The sequence below is a fragment of the Cavia porcellus genome, unplaced genomic scaffold (genome assembly GCF_034190915.1).
Source record: "Cavia porcellus strain 051 isolate PalLab524CR breed Dunkin Hartley unplaced genomic scaffold, mCavPor4.1 scaffold_12, whole genome shotgun sequence".
Taxonomy (NCBI): Eukaryota; Metazoa; Chordata; class Mammalia; order Rodentia; family Caviidae; genus Cavia; species Cavia porcellus.
The window spans coordinates 54,540,791-54,562,069 of NW_026947495.1; the positions used below are offsets into that span (position 1 = coordinate 54,540,791).

The window sequence follows — 21,279 nt, forward strand, 5'->3', positions numbered from 1 at the left end:
GGCATAAAAGTCACCGGTCTGGGACATAGCAGGATGGAGAAGAAGGGAGAGAGTTTCTAAAGGAGCAGAGAACCCAACTCAACCCTTAGCAACACTGCATTTGTTTTGGTCTTTTTCCTTTTTATAGGCACCGGGGATCGAACTCACGACTGCCTGCTTGCAAGGTAGGCACTTATGCCACTGAGCTAAATCCCCAGCTCCAACACTGCATTTTTAAATGAAGATTTAAAGGCTTCTTTTCGCAGCTTAAGAGGCCATTCCTTATTGAACTGCTTTCACATTTGTCATTCTTAGAGAGACACATGCTTGTGTTTCACATCAGTTCTTTTTCCCGACAGAGAACACATCAGGATGCTGGTAACCCCTGAAACATTCTTTCCCCCAGCCCCATTTCTACATCAGTTTTTTGTCCACCCAGCAAATGTGTGTGTGTTTGTGTGTGTGTGTGTGTGTGTGTGTGTGTGTGTGGTATGTAGTGTGTGGGGAGTGTGTGTTCCACTGTCTCCTCCAAATTTTGAACAAAAATGTATCTTGTCATAAAACGCTACTATCAAAAAGCAAGTGGGCAAGCAATAAAATAAAAAATGTAATCTTTATTGGTTTTGCACGTTTTTAATGTTGGTTAGCATCATTTAGGGTAGTAGCATTTTCTAGCATGCAGTTCACGAATACAATTTATTTTTAAGTATTTTTAAGAAAAAGAGGAGCCTATGATTTGCTTCTATAAGAAACACAAGTTGTCCTGGTGTAATTGAATATATAAGTTCTCTACTCTGTTTTTGTGGGGAAAAAATATGAAGACCGCATTATATTTAGGACAAACTAGACAGCATGACTTCAAAGAAATGAAAACATAAACAGAAACTAGGAAGAAAAAAAGACAAAAGTGAAAAATAAACACTATTTTCCATCAGTTACTGCAGGCACTGCCAGAAACATAAATTTTATTTTTCCAATTGCAAAGCATAATTCGGATGTGAGTTGTGAACCTATTTTGCCCCTTAGAATTATGAAACAATTTAAAATTAGCAAATATAATAAAAAAGCAGAAGTCTACGACTACCCAGTCTTATTTTCATTGCTTATTTAGCAATTATCTTCCATGAAAAAGTACTATGGACAGAAAGTAAGAAAAGTGATTGTGGTATCAACCTGAAGATAATTTCTTCTTCATATTTATGTACATAAAGCTGAAAAATAAAATAAAGTGACTTTTTACAGTATTTATATTTGCTTATAAAATTCTAAACACATTTTTAACAGGTTAAGCGGTGTTTTTCTTTAAAAGATGTTTGTACAGTCTGGCTATACATCATATATTATCCACTTAAAATTTAAAAATAACCAAAAAGTTGTTAAAGTGCTGCAAACTATTGCTTAATAACTTAAAGAAATAAGATCTGTTGAACAATTTCATTGATTTTTCCATTGACTTATGGTTTCTCATGAATGAGATTTTGAGCAGTTGGAGAAACCAGATACAGCAGCATGGTAATATAAACATGCATTGACAGCATCCAAACTATCTATAATGGTACAGAGTACATTACATTACCTGTATAAAGCTTGCACTCTACATTTCTTGTGGTACATATTTGATGCAATAAATACTGTGCTCATTATTTGTTTGCTCAAACATGCACCACAGGGTAAAATGACTATTTACATAATAAATAGCATTTCATTAACATATACAGTGTCAACCTTGCTGAGAGCTGAAAGTGGCTAAACAAAGTGCAGGATTAAGCAGAATTTATAAAGGTTTTTTTGCTCAATTCAGTCTTCTAGGGGTCAGGGATGGGGAGCAAATTTCATTGTTTAGAGATTTTTTTTTTAATGCAGTAAAAAAGAAATACAACATTCATGATTCCAGACATTTGAGTGAAATTTTCACCTACCCTAAGACTTAATGATCTACCTCAAAACAAACTACTTCACAAAACGAATGGGCTAAGCACCTCCAACTCTTACGGATTACACCTCCCAGAAACACAGATAAGATTTAAGAGCTATTTAAGAACTGTTGTTTTCCTTGTGACATTTTCTCATGCATGATCTGTAAGTGCTGCATGCCCTCATGCAAACCAGTTTTGTGTAGACGGGAGAGCCATGTGTGCCATAACCCACAGGTGACATACATACCTATAAACATGGTTCCTTTAGTCTATTTCCAAACAGAAACACTGTTTACAAAAATAGTCACATATAACAAACAACATATGGATTAAAAAAAAGATGAATCCACTAACAGAGTTTGTAAAAATGTGACAAATGTGGCAGTTGAAATGCAAACAGTGGATACGATTACTACACTAAAGTGTTTCATGTTAAACAACCCCCAAATTACAGGTTTGCACCCCTTAAAACTGGTCCCTACAGTCTGAGTAGCCATTTTGTCCCTTGTCTTCAGCAGTGTCAGCTGGTAGTGTGAACAGTAACCTCCTGTTAAGGTCATCTCTCTTTTATGCAGAGTCACACACAGTTTGCCAACAAGGGGGTCACTGTCTTATGTAGGCACTGACCTTAAGTAGATTATTGTAAAAACAGTCAGTTTGGCATTGACCTCCTAAGGGAGTCCTGTTGACAAAAATACATCACCTTCACAGGCTGTAAACAATTTGTCACCCAATTATTTTTATTAGGTGTTTGTTTATTTTCCTTTGGCTTTTTCATCTTTTCCTTCTTGCTCATGTTTCTCAACAATCGGCTTTGTCACCCGGTCATAGGAGGGTGGACAAACTGCAGTGGACATGGTCAGATCAGTTTTCTCTGTAATAGAGTTTTCATTTATTCTGTCAATGATCATGTCTTCTTTTACAAGAAGATTAGCCCCACCTTTCAGTTTGTTTTTATTATATGTAAATGAAGCTTGTTTTACAGTTCGCTTCAAAAGGTGACGCCTATAAGCTCGCTGAATGATAACAGCAGATACTTCCTCTTGTTTTCTTTTTAATGTAGTGGTGATTGGCTGATAGGAGACCTTGGAGGGATTGGAAGCCATGAACCTCTCTTCCATCTGTATTCGGAGAGCATCCATCTCTCCACTCTCTCCTAGAACCCGCTTTGTAAAAGCAAATAAGATGTCCAGACAGTGGATTCGGTCACCACTCACCATAGGCAAATCCATGGCAATGAGCTGGAGTTTGTTTGGTTGTGGCAAATTGAGAGGAGGTTCAAGAGCAGCTGCAAACTGAGAGAGTTTTTCAAATTCCATGAACTGAGTTGCATCAGGGTCAAACTTCTCCCACACCTCATAGAACATCTCAAAGTCATCCTCACTCAGAGGCTCAGCACTTTCTTCAGTGGCAACACTGAAGTTCTCAAGGATGACAGCGATGTACATGTTCACCACCACCAGGAAGGAAATGATGATGTAGCTGACAAAAAAGAAAATCCCAACAGATGGGTTCCCACAGTCACCCTTCACTGAGCTTCCAGGGTTAACTTTATTAGGGTCACAGTCTGGAGGTCCGCTGTTGAGAATAGGGGCCAGCAGTCCATCCCAGCCGGCAGAGGTGGTAATTTGGAACAGGCAGATCATGCTATTGCCAAAGGTCTCGAAGTTGAACATGTCATCAATGCCAACCTCCCTCTTAACATAGGCAAAGTTGGACATTCCAAAGATGGCGTAGATGAACATGACCAGGAAGAGCAGGAGGCCAATGTTAAACAAGGCAGGAAGGGACATCATCAAAGCAAAGAGCAGCGTGCGGATCCCCTTTGCTCCTTTGATCAGGCGAAGGATTCTGCCTATCCTGGCCAGACGGATCACTCGGAACAGGGTAGGGGACACGAAATACTTCTCTATCAGCTCAGCGAGAAACATACCTATAGATAAGCAATGAAAATACTAACCAATGAGGAAGCTATCCACTGAAATGATACCTATTTCTTTAAGGACTCAAAGTAAAATTCAGAGTACTGAAATTCAATGATATAAATTTAGATATAATATACATATAATAATAACTGTCCCTTGGTATTCAAGTGGTTGATTCTTCCCCACCCACAGGATGCTAAATCCATGGTTCCTCAAGTCCTTTATGTAATATCATATAATATTTACATGTGACATACATATATATTCTCAAACTACTTTAAATCATCTCTAAAATAATTGCAATACCTAATACAAGATAAATGTCATGTAAATACTTGTTACACATCATTGAATAGGAAATAATGACTAGAAAATGAGTTTGTATATGTTCAGTATAGATAATGTCTTTCCAAATATTTTTGATCTATAATTATTTGAGTTTGTGGATGCAAACTACCTGAATGTAGAAGCCACAGATGAGAGTATTGAATGTATATATTATTGTATATAATATATATTTTAAATGAATTATTGACTTTCAGCTTCAATTCTAGTATAAGGATTATAGTACTTTTTTTCTGTGGGAGATATTGATAAATTATATTTAATTTACATAAAATCCCAAGTCAGAATCTTCAGAAACAATTTAAAAATGCAAAAGTTTGGGTGAATATAAGTGGCCACAGGCAAATACAAGGTTTTTGTTGTAAATTCTAATTTAAATTAATATAATTACATTTTCATAATTTATAAATTATTTTTTAATGTAAGTACACATTTATACTAATAAAATTATTTTTCAGAAATTGTCAAATCCAAAAATCTTCTTTACATTCTATCCATTTATAAATATGATGTTTCCTTGTACTTCTTCTATAATATTTTTTGAGTATGTATGCTCTGTTACATTTATGAAAGAACCTAGGTTTGATTCTTTTTTTGGTCTCCTGTATTTTTAAAATAAACTTCTTTTTCCATTTTCCATTTTAAGCTTCAAGAGTAGTACAAGAAATGAGATGCTTTTGAAGAAAAAGACTTCATTTGAAAATAGCCTAAATCAGTGTGTGTGTGTGTGTCACACAGCAAGAGAGAGAGAGACAGAGAGACAGAAATAGAGAGAGAGAGAGAGAGAGAGAGAGAGAGAGAGAGAGAGAGAGAAAAGAGGTGTGACTATAACTTTGGCAACCTAGTTACATGGATTATAACTGCATATTAGTACATTAATAAGGCTACATGTAACATAAGATTTGCAGTTAAGGCCAATTTATTCAGAGTAGGGAATAGCCTGAAAATATGCCCAGAAGTACATCTCCATACTGGACAATAAAGTATCAATCCAACCACACTATTTTCTTTAGGATAAAATTAATACTTCAGGCCTCGAGACTTCTTTACTTCACTAGAGCTTTACTTGTAATCATCTCCTTAATGAGATGAGCTGTTGTTCTTGACATCTGTTATACATTCCAGTCTTCAATGTATATGGCTGAAGAAATGATGTCCTAGGCTATTTTGCTTCCCTTGTGCTTGATTAGTACAGTTATTTTTATGGAAATGTAGAAGTTCTCTCTATGATACCTCTGAAGAATTTGCATTTGCTAATTTTGTCCTTGTTGATTTTCTCTTTTCATATTATTTTCCTCATCTTGCAGTCAGTTTTCATTGGCATCTACACGCTGATGACTTTGTATCTATATTTTAATGCAATATCTTGCCTAATTACTAGTTTCTAGTCCTCTTTTTATCCAATCATGTAGACATTATGGATGGTCTTCAATCTTAATATCACAAAGATTTTTCTTAGTTAATAGAACAGATCTAGCTCAATTGAAGGCTATTTTACTATACTGATAAACAATGTTTAGTATATAAAATGGATAGAATAGGATACAATACTGCAATACATCATGACACTAATACTGTAAGAAAAATACTCCTAGATGAAACGCATCAATATATTTATAATAGTTGTCTCTGAATGTTGGGATGATCTCTACGACAAGATTGGTTGTTTCAACTTTCAGTTTTACTGAACTGAATTTAAGAGACTTTGAATATTTCTTACCTACAATGGATAGAATGACAACCACAAAATCAAAAATATTCCAGCCAATGGTGAAATAGTAATGGCGGAGGGAGATCATCTTCAGCACACACTCTCCAGTGAACAGCACAATGAACACCAAATTGATTCGGGACAAAATATTTGTCATATACTCGCTCTGGTCATCAGTTTCCACCATCATCGTGACCATGTTAAGGCAGATGAGAATCATGATGCTTATGTCAAAAACTTGTCTGGTTACAAAGTCAAAGACCATCCCTTGAAATTTGTTCTGTAGAAAAACAAAAATGCTTTTAGGTACAGAGTTTTCTTGTAAATGTTAGCATGTATCTCAAACACTTTTTCACATTAATTGATTTTCTAGTGTTATGCATAGTAGCCGCTGAACATTGTTTTTGTATTAAGGTTTATATACATTGCTACTTAACATTTAGTTATCTAAATGGCTTTTTATCAATGTGTATTTCTCAGGATAGCAATGGTTTGTTCACAAAGAATTTCTAATAAGAAACATTCAACATTATATATTTTTCCTAGAGGTACGCAGTACGTATGGGCATGTCAGAATTATAGGAAGATGAGAAGCCTCTTTGATTTGGTGTTAACAGACATTTTTCATGATCATTTGAATCACACAGCCAGTTTTAAATGCAGGAATTATTAACATGCCAATTGCCTTATTCTTCAAGAATCATTAAAGGGGACTTGGAATTTCCTAGACACACATATTTATATATATGGCTATACTGATAGTCGCCCATCAAATAGCCTCTGCAGATATGTCATAAATAGAATAATGAGTCTCTAAGACTCATTCCTTATTTTTTTATTGAAAAGTTCACAGTTCTATCACTGATCTGTGGTCCTATACCCCAATTCTAGCACTGCCAGACACTGCAAGTGATTGTCTGCTTGTTTCCCTAAGCTACTGAGGAATCACAGATACTTACTGTCTTATATTTTCCCTACACATAGTACTTTCATTGCGAAGATGTTTAGTATCTTATATTTTTCCAGTACATTTTTACTTTCATTGGTTACAAAGGAAAAGATCTATATGTAAATCTGTATGTCATCATTCCCAAGAAGACAAAATTTGGCTAGCATAATGTGAGTGACTACTAGTATTTTGTTCTCTGGCACATCCTTTGAAATATTTAAATTTCAGACACAATCCCCACAAAAAAATCCTAAAATTTATTAGCAACGGCACGTTCTCTCTACTTTTCGCAGCTTATTTAGTTCATGGTAGAAACATGAGAATTTTTACTTTCATCCTGAATAATAATTATTAATCTTAACTTCTACAGACATCAGTAATTTCCAACTTTATACCCTTACATATGAATGTAGAAATAGATACTACAGTTCTTTTCTTCTCCAAAATAGTAAGTACTTCTTATGAAACATAAAATAGAAGTAAGGTTTTGTTCCACTGAATGTTTCATCAATCTCTTAATCTAGTCAAAACCACATTTATTTTAGTCTGTACAAAGTTTTAGCCATCTCCCTGGCAGTACATGACAACTACTCTGGAGATAGACAACTCAGTTCTTTTTTTGTGTATATCATATGTTCTTGACCATTTAACTTGGATTCTATTTGTATAGTTCTAAATGGTTCATTTTCTATGTTTTCTTGTTCTTCTTGATCTTTAAAAAATTTTACCATTATCATCAAGGTATGATTTAATGATGCTCTAAAAGCAAAGTAATTTTGCTACTAGAAATTTTAACTGATTTCTCTTCTGTGGGAAAACCCATGCAAGCTTTTGGTTTTGTGTATTCTTTACAATTTTATTTGATATTTCTTACTCCAGGTCGAGGTATAGGCTTTTGTGGCTTTTTTGATCCCAATTTTTTCATTGCATTATAGTATTTCTTCTGTTCTTCTGTCATAAAGATGTCTTGACCTCCAAAGTATAGAAAAGAAAAATCACAACTGGTTAAAACTGTGTCCATTTGTGCAGTTTTTCAATGTTGAAAAGGAAAGGAACAGTTTGAAAAAACAAATCTAAACTTTAATCATTTAGTATGATTATGCTTAGAATTTGACACTTGAAAAATTAAAAGCATTTCATAAGCACTATAATCTTATTTAATTCTCACAACTGTTCAAAATGTAATCATTATTATTACATTGACACCAAAAAGCCCAGAAAATGTGAGAGGTTATCCAAGACCATCTATTCAGTGAAACGTAATCAGACTTATTGACACTAAATATTCAAATCTTTACATTATTCATATTACCTTTGTGGGTGAAATACAACAATTTTCTTGCTCAAATATAGCAAAGAGTTAAAGCTATGTATATTACAAGACTGTAGTTCACCAGAAAAAGCCACTTTAACTCTGTCAAATTTGAAGCAAAGAGACAAAAAAATTAGACGAATTGATAGAAGTTAAGAGCTAATGAATCAGAGATAATAAACAGGATGGCAAGTAGAGAAGGTTGGAGCACAAGCTAATAAGTGAAATGGACTAGTGTAATTCTGACCCTAGAATACTGTTACTAATAAGAATACTTTTACTATTAAGGGAAAAACTATTTTATAGTGAAAAGGAGTGCTCTTTACATAATAAGAAAACATATGGAACAAATTAGATGGAGAACGAGGATAAAAACGAAGAAATGCAAATGGCTGAAAAATTTAAAAACATGTTCAACTTCATTAGCAATGTGAACATAAAAATTAAAAACAATTTTCATCTTCAAATAAATATTTAAAAATAAGCAGAATGTTTGATTCAGTGGAGGAGCAATTCTGTGGCCAGGTTCACACATAGTTATTGAAGTTTAGTGGTTATATTACTTTGAGGATGCAAACTACTTCACGCTGGGAATTTAACTTGAGGAAATGAATATTTTTGACAAACTTTTTTGACAAGATACTATTTGAATCATTAAAGATTAGAAGCAACCTAAATTGTCAATCTATTATGGAATGTTTATGAAGACTTTTTAAAAATGGAAAAATAAGTCAAAAATAATGTTAAATAAAATAATTTCAACAAGAAGATGCATAGAATCTGTTGGAACAGAATAGTGTAAAGTATAAACAGTGGTTACTCTCAAGTGGGGATATGTATTTGCTTTTCATGCTATCAAGAACGTCCACTTACAAAACATTAAAATGAGTCTCACAAATGATCATAGTTAAAGATTTATCCTATTTAATGATAGGAATTGATCGGTTATAATTAAATATGTGCAATGAAAGGGAAGTTATAGGAGGAATCAATGAAGTGAAGGTATAAGAAGCACTTACACAATAGCAGAGCTTACGTCTGGTTCTAATTTATTACTAACATGCAGAATTTTTGATTATAATATAGTGATTGTACATATTAATGGAAATCAGTGTCCAAGCACATGGGTTGTACTGAAAATCCAGCCTCCTTTTATCTCTTTATTCATCCTTTTGTCCTCTAGTAACCTTTTAGATGAAAGTATATTTTAAGGGGCAGCGGGAAGTTACATGGCTAACACATGTGGGCAGGCAGCAGACATCTCTGGCTACTTTTCTAGCTCTTTTTAAATAATTCTCCTTCAGATTATAGGTAATGCGTTTTTTCCCAAAAGTGGAAAAAAATCAGTGAGGCAGGAAATTTTGTGAACGTATCCACGAGAGTATAAAGAGTTCCATAACCCTAAAGAAATCAGTAGTGGAGAAGGGGGTGGGATGGGGTGAATTTTCATGTATACTTCTATTTGTTTTTCTAGTTTAAATGTTCACTTGGCAGAGAAAACACTTGACAATTTAGTTTTTCTATTTCAGTGGAAGAGAAAATATTAGAAATACTTATCTTCTTTTTTTGCTGATTGAAGTTATCAATGATGACACCAATAAACAGGTTCAAGGTGAAGAAGGACCCAAAAATGATGAAAATAACAAAGTAAAGGTACATGTACAGACTTTCTTCATACTTAGGCTGGAGTTCCACCTACAAGAGGAAAATATTTTTGTAAACTATTGTATTTTAATATTGGAAATGTCATTGTTGCTTTCTCATAGAACAGAAAATAATATTCTTCATAGCAATTCAGAAGGTATTTTCTGGCTATATCAACTATCTACAAAAACTTCTGAAATTGAAGTGATGTAAATATATAACATTTTTGACATTCAGGCATCTATATTTTATGAATAAAAACACAGTAATGTGTTTTTAAAGTACTGAATTTAAAAATTATTAGCAAGAAAATGTAGTTCTATAAATATGTATTGAAGATATTCAGAAGCAATCATGGATATGTGCATGAATTTATGTAACACACGAGAACTAAATTATTCATTTAGAAGTTTGGGATCCTATCTTAACATTTATTGGATTTTCAGTTTGAGCGAACATAACTGCACAATCCACTTTATGACCCTTCAATTGACAATTTAATTCTTTAGTTGTACTTATAACAAATAGACATTAAACTATCATATATAACTTAGTAAAGTAGCAAAAGAGTACATAGTACTTTAGCAGATTTATCTTCTAAAGACAATACAATAAAAATCAATCAAACACAAAACATATCTAACAAAATGAAGTAACACAATTCTGGAGTTATCAAGAAGGTACCCAATGTAAAAACTAAAGTCATTTTAAAGAAAACATACTTCAAAAAAGGTAAAATCAAACTCTGTCTAATCAATCTAAAGATTATATGGGTGAAAGCTATTAAAATTATGTTTATGAAAGATGATTGAGAAAACAGGAAGATAAATCCTTACAGAAAATCTTAAATTTTACAAAGTTTTGCAGAGCAAAGTTAAAATTAGCATGGATGTGAGCTCATATTGAAGTCTGAAAGAAGTCAGAGTTAGATAAAGTATATATTTACTTTGATGATATAACACCAACGACTCCTGTTGTCTAAAGTGGTATCAGCATTGGTAAAAGTTCTAATAAACTTATGAGTTTCAAAATTACATGAAAGAATAGATTTGAAAGTGACAAAGATATCTAACATTTCTAGGAAAATATCTGTGATTTTTCATGCTTTTTAATAAGGAGGATAACTACATTTCAGCTACTGATAACAATTGTGTTTTTCACATTTGCTTTTGCACACCAAAATTACTAGTGACTATATAAGTTGTAGACAGAAAGGAAAAAATAGATATTTGTAAGAAAGTTAATTATTAGTTATTAAATACATGAGTTTTAATTTTTGTTTGTTTTTCAATATAATTCATGCTCTTGGTTTTTCTCAGTAAGACCTTTCTGGTAAACCTTCGCATACCTAATAATAACTTGAATCTTATTTTTCCTGATTTTTTTTTTTTTTTTGGTACCAGACATCAGACTTGACCTTGAACTTACCAGGCAAGTGCTTATACTGTTGAGCTAAATCCCAGCCCTTTCTGAATAATTTTAACCAACATGGAACCATGGCATTTGGCTTCTTAGAATTTGTTAATTTAATTAAGCACTTGATCAATATTATAAAAATAATTAAGACATAAGGAATACTTACATTTCTGGAATCAACTGCTGCATACATTATATCCATCCATCCCTTAAATGTTGCCTATTGAAAAGGACATGTTTGTTTTATTTTGGAGTAAAAATTTAGAACTGACAATAAATATTTTACTGATAATTAAAACAATTTTTTTGGTGGTGTTGGAGTTCATACTCAGGACCTTTGTATTGAGGTGATCTTCACCCCTTTTTTGGTTTTTGAGAAAAGTTTTATAAATGTGCTAAATTGTCTTGGCTGAGCTCAAACTTGCAGTCCTCCTGACTAAGCCCCTCAGAGTGCTGTGACTACAGTCATGTTCCACTGTGCCTGGCAAGGAATATTTTTTTAAATACACCTCAAAACAAACTTTACATGAATTTTGGAGCAAGATACATAATAATCAAAATAGTAATTTTATAAATCCTCTTGCTGGATAGCTAATTTCACAACACTTTAAAATTAATGGATTATTGACATTGAAGGTGCTGTTAAAAAATTTTTAGAACATATTTAGAACATAAGTACATTTGGTAATATCAATAGCAGCTAAAAAATTACAAGTTGGATCTGAGTATTATCTATGGAAATCTGCAAGATAACTGAAATCTAAGATTTTTCTTTTTTGTAACAGTCAAAGGATCATGCAAGTATATATAAAGTAAAAGTTACAACTATCTTTTCAAGAATTTCAAAGGCAAATATCAGAAATAATCCCACATGCCCATTTTTTATCTAGTTTTTGAAGAGAACGAATTACTATAGGTAAGAAAAGCAGAGAATAGTATAATAAACACTTGGCATTCACACATGGAGAAAGATCCAAGTCTAATAACTTATCCTAATTTGCTATTTGCCCTAAATTTGGAGACTGTGGGCTGAAATGGTATTCCTTATCCTGGAAGGGAGCTTGGTATGGTTTTTAACTGCTATAACTCAACATATCTTTGTTTTTAAAACATGAACACTTATGGAGTGGTAGATAAAGCAAACCAGGTGTTATAGTTTATATCTAGATGCCCCCTAAAAATTTCATGGAATAGTAGGTGGAACTTTTGGAATGTGGGAGGCTTACAACTCACTTTCTGTTAGGCAGGGTTTGTTTTAAAGAGGCAGGTCCCTGAAAATGTGGCCTGGAAGGGTTTATCTCTTTCTCCAGATTCTCCTTAGAATCTCTCTGTTTCCTGTTTGCACATCTTACGGCCTCTGCCATACTGTTCTGCCTTGGAGCCAGCCAACTATGAACTAAAATCTCTACCAACTGAACAAAACCAAGCCTTTCCTCCTTTAAATTGTGGATGTCAAGTATTTTATTTCTGGCAAGAGAAGCAGTCCTAGAGTGCTGTAAACTGAGCTCCACTGGAAATTCTGGTCAGAGCTTATAAGAACAGAAAGCTGACAATAAAGCAGCTTATAAAAAAAATAAAGCAGCTCAAGAGATTTCAGTTGGAAAGAAAGACTCCATGGGCATTTAGACTCCAGGCTATGTGTATTATGCTGTGGCAGAAAATTTCTCTGTATTTTGCATTTGTCCTGAGACTATAAATAGAACAAGATTAAAGGCTGTGGACTAATTCATCTGGCAGAGAAAATTTCAAGGCAGCCTAATATTGAGGGTGTGACATAGGTACCATTGGGAACTTTTAGCCAACTCTGTATTGAGAATCAAGAGCAAATGGCTCAGATGAATGGTTTAAATAGTTGTGAGCTGGGCCAGAAAGAAAGTTCCAAAAAGTTGTGGCCTACATCTTTGGAATAGAGGTTGTTAAAAAGTTTGGCCTTCAAATGAATCCAAATACTTTGGATGAGAACAGGAGCTGGGGTTTTAGCTCAGTGGCATAAGTGTCTGCCTTGCCAGCCTGTGGTTGTGAGTGCGATCCCTGGTACCGGTAAAAATACAAAGGAAAAAAAATGCTGCCAAATACTTTGGATAAGAAATATGGCTTCAGAACATGTCAGAAATCTGCAAGGACCCACCTTTGCGGACTCAAAACTAGAAAAGTGAAAAACTGCTTTGAGAAGCAAGCCCCAGGACACTCTGCTTATGGAGACTGGCAGCCTACAGCACTGATTCCTAGAGATTCAGTTCACAGTACTGAGTGATCCAAGCACTTAGCCATTGCTGCCACCATGCAAAGGGGACTGGACGCTGCTTATGCCAGTGGAATCCACTAGTGTGGGGCTTTTCAAGCATACAAAATACAAACGTTATGGAGTCAGGATGATTTCAGATGGTGTAGGAGGCCAAGCAGTGTGCCCTGAGATGGCAGTGTGAGACGTTGTGAAAGTCAGCCAAAAGTACAATGGTGACCCCAAGGAGCTGGAGATGCTAGGACTGTAGACCAATGAGGAAAGCTTCAAGAAGTGAGCAGAGCCAGCTCACAGGAGAAGCTATGAGAGCTGCAACCACCAGCAATGCCACAGAGGTAAGGTTACCCAAACTCTTTGGAGTTTAAATCTTGTCCCAACAACTTGCTCATGGAATTATGGGATTTAATGTATGCCCTCTTAAGTTTTTGTGTCATTTTGGTCCTATTGATTTCTATATCCTTTTCCTCCCTTTAGTAGTGGAAATGTTTACCCTGTGCCATTACATGTCCATAGTGTTTAAGTATCTTTTAATTTTTACAAGGGCTCCCAGCTAAGAATTTGCCTTAGGCTTCAGAGGAAACCATGGACTTGGACTTTTTGGCAATATTGAAACTGTTAAAACTTAGGCAACCCTTAGAGTATTTTGTGTAAAGGGATGTATATGCATCTCTTGGGGGCCAGGAACTGAATATTATGATTTATAGTTCGATATCTCCCTAAAACCTCATGGGATCATAGGTGAGACTTTTGAAAGATTACTGGATTATTGGAGTGTATAGCTGAGTTGCTGTTAGGTTTATCTCCTTTCCAGTACTTTTCATAACTATTTCTGTTTTCTATTTGCTATGCCACAAGCAGCTTCATTTTATCTACGATCCCCTTCCTTGCCATCCTGATTTGGAGCCAGGGAACTATGGACTGAAATCACCACAATCTGTGAACACAAATAAACGTTTCCTCTTTGAATCTTCAGTGGTGGGAATCATGTCTCATCAGTAAGAGAAGTGACTAAAACACCAGGTGAGAATGTGCATGATGGGAAAAGGAACTCATGATTCTTAATTAGAAACTAGAGATAATTTGAACATCAAAGACAGAACTACTGAATGTATCAATGGTTCAAGGAGTGATCAAAAAAGTACATTAACACACTTGGTACCTGAGTAGGAAAAAGTATTCATGAAATTGTCTCAATGAAAAAAATCAATGGAGAAATAATTCTGTATAAAAATGAAAACAAAGGATAATTTTAGAATTGCCTTTTTCAGAAAGAAGATGTATTGAACAATTGTGTAGGACTTTCATTCAAAGTTTCAAAATCATTTAGTATTTCTAAGGATTGTTTAAAATGTTCTTTTTATTCCTCAGTTTTTATGGAAGAAGCAATATGCTTTAGTGACATTTACAATTGTGGTTATTAGTTAAAGGTTAAGATAAATGACAAGGGAAATATCCTTATGTGTTACCATAATATTTAAAGAAATCATTCTGGCTAGGTTTTTTTAATCTCTGTTTTAAATACAAGAACATTCAGATTGAGTTAGAAATGCCCAAGGTGGGTGGGGGGCAGAGATAGGAATTTTTTTAAAAAGATGGGAAAAATCTGTAAAGTAATCATAGTAAAGACATTTCTGAAAACTGCATCCTGGTGTTGAGTAGTATGGTTTGATTAGTGTCATAGCTCAATCACTTAAATGATAACCTTGCTAACAAAAACAAATTTCTGCCCTTAAGAATCTATAGAAGACCTAGGGAAGAAATGGTACCACTTTCTCTTTTAAGGAGAGTTTTTGGCAGACAAGAGGTAGTAGTATTTTTATTACGTTTTCCAAATAATCTAGAGGGCTTTTTTTTTTTTTACTTTTTGTTGTGATTCAGTAGCAGCTAGATGTAGCATTAAAGAAAAAATGTTTAAAAATTGCCATCTTTTGTGCTTATATATTATAAATTATTTTTTCTCAATAGAGTCCATCTTAGAAACTTAGTGGGACATTTAGGATAAAATAGAGTCCAATAATGACATTGAAAGGTCATTTGAGATGAGATGACCCTTGCTTGTGTTTCATTTATGTGCTGAGATAACTTCAGAAGTTATTCCATTTCGATGTGAGAGTGTAATCTTGAGACCTATCACTGCCCCAAATTAGTTCAAAATGGATCATATCCATTCTATACAAAATGACATAACTGACGGTTAATTCCTATAAATTGGGTACAATCCAACAAGATGTGTTAAGTCTATGTTGTGTATGTGTGTGTTTAGGGATGGGGGAATTTATCAGACAAACAGGTGTTTAACTGAAACATAAAAAAGTAGTAACCAAGTTATTGATTTAATTATCAGCTAGTTCATATGGAAAGCTAAAACAATCTGGAAAAAAGGGGGGAAAGAAAAAAAAAGCCCTTTGGAAAGAACTGAAATACTTGGCCACGAATGAATGTGTCTGCACGTATAAGGAGGTTCTATCCATCTGGACTCAAACTTGTACTATAAAGCAAAATTAGAAAAATATTATAAACTTTCCTATTAGTAACTAAATAACAGATGAAGCTAGTACTTTGTAATTATTCCAAGCAATATAAAGTTTTCAGAGAAAATAGCGTTCACTTACAACTTGAAGCAAAGAGAGATACCCAAATCCTACATTATCAAAGTTTACTTTCACATTTTTCCATCGGGCAGTCTCATTTCTTTCTATTAGTTTTAGGCAATCAGAATGGTTATTCACTTCGCTGATCTCAAACATGTCACCAGTTGTGGTGTTAACACAGTGGTAGAATTTGCCAGCAAACAAATTTACGCCCATGATGCTGAAAATTAGCCAGAATATAAGACAAACCAGAAGCACATTCATGATGGATGGAATTGCTCCTAAAAGGGCATTCACAACCACCTAATACACAAATGGAAAAGAAGAAAAGTCAGAATTCTTGTTGGTTAAAAAAGAAAAGGCATTCCCCTAACAGTCTTTAATTTTTCTATTTTTTCTACCAAGACTAATTCTATGATATTTAAAAGCAAATAAGAGAAACTTAAATATATTTTTTCTTAAGCAATATACTTAGAAAAACAAATATAGACAACATAAGAAAAATTTTAAAAAGAAATTTAAAAAAAGGAAGAAGTACTAAAACATCAAAGGAACACAAAAATAGAGGAATATGCTATTGCACAAAGACAGAATATGTGTTGCTTATCAGGAAAAAAGAGAAACACTAAATCCTATACAAAAGATTAACTCATTTTTAAACAGGTAGTATATTAAAGAACAGAACTAAAACATTTGAACATGAGTTGATTTGACCAATATACTTCTAAAATAAATTAAAAATTCAGCTGTATAAATATAAAATATTATTGAATACCTGCTATAATTTGGCCTTTATTATTCATGCATTGCTATGACTAATAATTTTTGCGTAAGAAGCAAGACAATTTAGCATTATGTATTTCATTAGATCATCACATCGTTTATTTCAAGCTCCAGTCATATCAGTTGTTTCATTTACTGAGTTTAATTCAATAAACTTATTTTAAATGAAACATAATAGAAATTCGTTTCTTAGGAAAAATAAGAAAAAGAGGGATGCCACACATAATTATCAAATCTGATATGATTTCATGAAGTTCTGTGATAAATTATCTACTTTTTCCCTATCCAAAAAGGTTTTTATCCCCCTTATTCCTGTATCACAAATAAAAAAATGTGAATTTGTATATTTGACAAAACTGTTGCCTTTGCTTTCTCATCCGCAGTTCTCACCGGAACTGCACCTCGAGAGCTAAGAGGGAAGATAACATAGATCCTAAAATGCTTATAAATCATAGATGATGTTTCAGACTTGAGCATTAAATCTAAGATTAATTCCATTTATATACCACTTTTATTTTTGTAAATCTCATTCAAAGTAAACAATAGGTACCAAAATATCTTCTATTTGACTTTTGATGCCAGTGTGTTTCTAGAACAAAGATTCTGATTGCCTGAAAAAGAAAACTACAAGAACTAGTTCCTTTTACTGCTGAGGCATTTTTAAAGTCTGTAAAGCTCTTTAGGCCTGGGGACACAAAACAGTGTGATCGGTGAACTATAAGAAATAATGAAACCAGTAATGACAAAGATGGAAAATGAACACGAAAAATTAACTCAGCTTGTGTTACCCAGGCAGAACCAGATGATGTGGTCTATGTAGTTTACCAAACCGAAAAATCTTATCCTGCTTTACTGTTTAATTGAATAGATTGACAGAATGAATCCTTATTTTACACATGCATAATTTTAAATGTATGAATAACTAGATTTTTTGAGTGTGAGATTTGAGAGCTTAAATTGGTTATTATTTCTTCCTTTCCTTCTCTGTTTTGTGTACCATTCAAATTGAAATAAAATGCCTGTTTTCCTCATGAACACACAATTTATAGAATGGGCAGAACAATGATTATTTATACTCATTTCTTGAACTTTATTCCCCATCATTCTTAAGTTTCTGTCTTTCTTCAAAATCTTTCTCATCTTTGTCACTTCTCCATGTCCTTGTCCCCATGCTTATTCTGCCCTTGTTTACTACAACCCTACACTCTTCAGACTCTCCTTCAATACATATACCATGTTAATCTTTTTCAAGAGCTATTTTAAAACTGCTTAATGCTTCCTAGTGATTACCAAATACTTTCTTTACCTTGATTCTAATATCACCCACAATCTACATTTCTAGTTCCAGCTTTCCTGCCCTCTTATCCTTCACGTTCCTCCAACTAACAGAGTTGCCATGTACTAATAAAATTGCCAGAGAATTCAGAAGACATTTCCTTTGAAATTCCTGTCCAACATCCTGCTTTCTGAAGTTCTCTTCCCTTTCAAAGGCTTTCCTACAAAAGCCCTTCTGTCATGGATCTGCATGTCGCTCCCCAGGTTAGCACAAAATAAGAGTTTTCTCCTTTGAATTTAAGACAGAAGTGTGATAGTAATTCACTGCACTATAGAGATAATTTACTATTGTTGCCTCCGTTGGAAAATGAGAAAGATGAATAATAAATTCAGAACAGAAAGCAGGATCTCATACTCTCCCAGTAGCACCTCGTAATCTCCCAGTCTACCTTGTTAGTTGTCCTAAGAGTTGCTCCCACCTAATCTAATGATTGCTCTGTAGTAGAGTTAATTATATTTTTGTATTCGCAACAGATTATAGGTTTTAAAAAATATGTAAGATGGAAAAATGCATTGGTGGCTCCTCCATAGCTTTGAAGGCCTTGAATACAGAAATATAATAGGAAGCTTTGAATATACAAATACAAAAATGATTGAATGAATGAAGATAGCCTCGCATTTATTAATCAAAGTGTAAGTTTTAACTGTTATTACTAAATATGAAAAAAGAATAATTAAAGGTCAAAGCCCAAGAAAAAGTCTGGGCAAGGCAGTAAAGCTGAGAGATTTACTCTGAAATAGGGCCTGGGTTAGAGTTAAAATGAACTGTAACTGTGGAATTCATGACATAAGCTAGCGCTCTGCAGTCGTGCAGTTCACGATTCGATGTGCAAAGCATGAAATTATTTGGCCCCCTGAAAAGTTCTGTTTCGTTAAGGCAAAAGAAATGTGCTTTGAAAATATTTACCACAGTATTGGTAAATGTATTATACAAAAGTCTATTCATATTTTCTTATTCATCTCATTTTATGAGTCAGCAAAGGAATATAAAAAGGATTATCTTTTCCCAAGAGCCTGATCCCATGCCTTGGTTCAACAGAGGGAAATGTATTAAATCTTTTTTAGTCTTTAGGGAAAAGATAATTGGTTGTCATGTGGGGATTGCAGAAGAGATCAGACCAAACTGAGGTTTCAGGCTGCATAAAAGGAAATGTCTAAGAAAAGAACCAGCTGAATGCTTAGTACTGTTTTCTATCACAAGCTTTTTTCCCAAAACATCAGCAAATACAATTTCTCTAGCTTAGTCCAACCAGTTTTTACAGAAACGTTCTATCTCTGGTTCATTATCTGTACTTTTTGATGGAATCAATATGAAATGAGGGATTGAAAATAATGTAGGAAATTAGTTTAAAAATTCTGTACATTCAGAAAGGTCCTCTACATGAATTTTTTTAAAAATTTTATATCAATACTACCCATGGTTTTTAATGTTATGCTGATGAAAATTCAATAAGACAATGAAAATTAAAAATAAGTATAGTAGAAATCATACCTTTTGAATATGAAGAATACTTTTTTAATCTAGCAATTAAATTTCTGTGGTCAGTCATTATTTTTGAAAGATAAGATAAATCAATTATTCAAACAAAAATTCCATCTTTCTCTTCAAAGGTTTCTTTCTTGCACAGTTCTGCTAAATATCGAGATCAACTTTTATATTTTTGTTTCCATTGTGATATCTTTTAAGATCCGCAGAAGTTAACTTAGAGTGATTTATTCTAAGAAGTGAATTTATACATTTGTTTCTATCATAATATTTATCAAGGTGTTTTTCTGTTTTAATTTTAAATGACAGTTCTGTTTTGTATAATTTTAAAAAGTGAGATTTTTTTGGGTATTTTTCTCCCTTTTAAAACCAAGATCATTTGTACTTATTCAACTCAACGTTTTTTTGACTTGTTACATTTTGAGACCAACCCTTACAAACTTATACCAAAATGAAAATGACAATGATCACAACCAATAACAGTTTTATGAAATCTGGAATAGCACAAGTTAGCATCTGCTCAAGCAAATTAACAGTTGATTTTTGATTTGCAACTGGCCATTTTTGGGACCCAAGCCAATGTACTAAAGGGAAAGGGATATATGCTTTAAACAGTATCATCAATTTGACAAGTTAATTTTTTTTCACACAATCATCCTACACAGGGTCCCCCACCTTCACCAAATAGTCTACCCATCAATGGACAACTCCATATACACATAAATAAATCATATTATGTGAAACTTAATAGGATTTCAACCATTGGGATTAAAAATCCACAAAAGATAAATTCACAAAGGTATTTTTTTCAAGAGAAATTTAAGACAATTAAAAATAGTGGATTCGGAAGTAAATAATTGTCCTTACTGTGGTGCCATCGTTCCCTTCCCGTCCACCCTCAACCCACTACACATCAGTCACAGTGCAAGGATTAAAGGTAGCAAAAGGGGTAATACAGTACCCATAACAAAGGGCTGAGGGGAGGAACCAGCGCTCCACCCCATCCAAGTTGGAGCAAGATTATCCTATATAAAATAGAAATATATAGTTTGTTATTAGTTAGAAATCTGATATGACAGAACATTTGGTGTTACTTTTATATATGACGCTCTCTGCTTCCCTTTCAATTAAGACTTGAGTTCTTTTGAAAAAGTATTTAAGGTTTCCTAGTTCAGGAAATTAAAAATACCAATTTAAATACAAATTTTATTTTACCCTAGGTATTCACAACACAAATTCACTCAGTTCAATTTTTATGGGTTGAAAAATTTGGACTGGAAATTTGAAATACAATAAATGTTCAAAAGCTGTCAGCCAGAAATATGCATAAAGCATGCAAAACACAAAGTGCAACATGATGATAATTTATTTAGTATTTTATAACTTCTTATCAAACACTGTACAGCATGCTTTATTCAGTAGTGCGGCATAAAAGCGCATGCTTTGAAAAAGTGACAGAAAAACAAAATTAAAATGAGTGCCTGATTTATACTTCAACAGAGATATTGAGATTTTATACTGCTAGAGAAAAGAATTAAATGAGAGTTTCTGAATAAATGAAATCTCACTTCCCAATGAAAATAATCATCATTCTTGTAACTAACCTCACCATTATTCACGATTAGATACCAGAAACACAAAAAGC

The 21,279-nt window shown here is 33.6% G+C and overlaps 1 protein-coding gene across 8 annotated transcripts in view; it reads right to left on the minus strand.

Moving 5' to 3' along the window:
* Positions 1-573: 573 nt before the first annotated feature.
* Scn1a (sodium voltage-gated channel alpha subunit 1) overlaps positions 574-21,279 on the minus strand; it is a 140,983-nt gene continuing 120,277 nt past the window's right edge. For all 8 annotated transcript variants that reach the window (XM_063259197.1, XM_063259202.1, XM_063259200.1 and 5 more), the window contains 6 exons: positions 16,052-16,333; positions 11,364-11,417; positions 9,695-9,832; positions 7,700-7,804; positions 5,886-6,156; positions 574-3,828 (listed from right to left, as the gene is read on the minus strand). In XM_063259197.1, the coding sequence (XP_063115267.1) occupies positions 2,651-3,828; positions 5,886-6,156; positions 7,700-7,804; positions 9,695-9,832; positions 11,364-11,417; positions 16,052-16,333 (2,028 nt within the window). In that variant the 3' untranslated portion in view covers positions 574-2,650. The remainder of the gene's footprint in view (positions 3,829-5,885; positions 6,157-7,699; positions 7,805-9,694; positions 9,833-11,363; positions 11,418-16,051; positions 16,334-21,279) is intronic.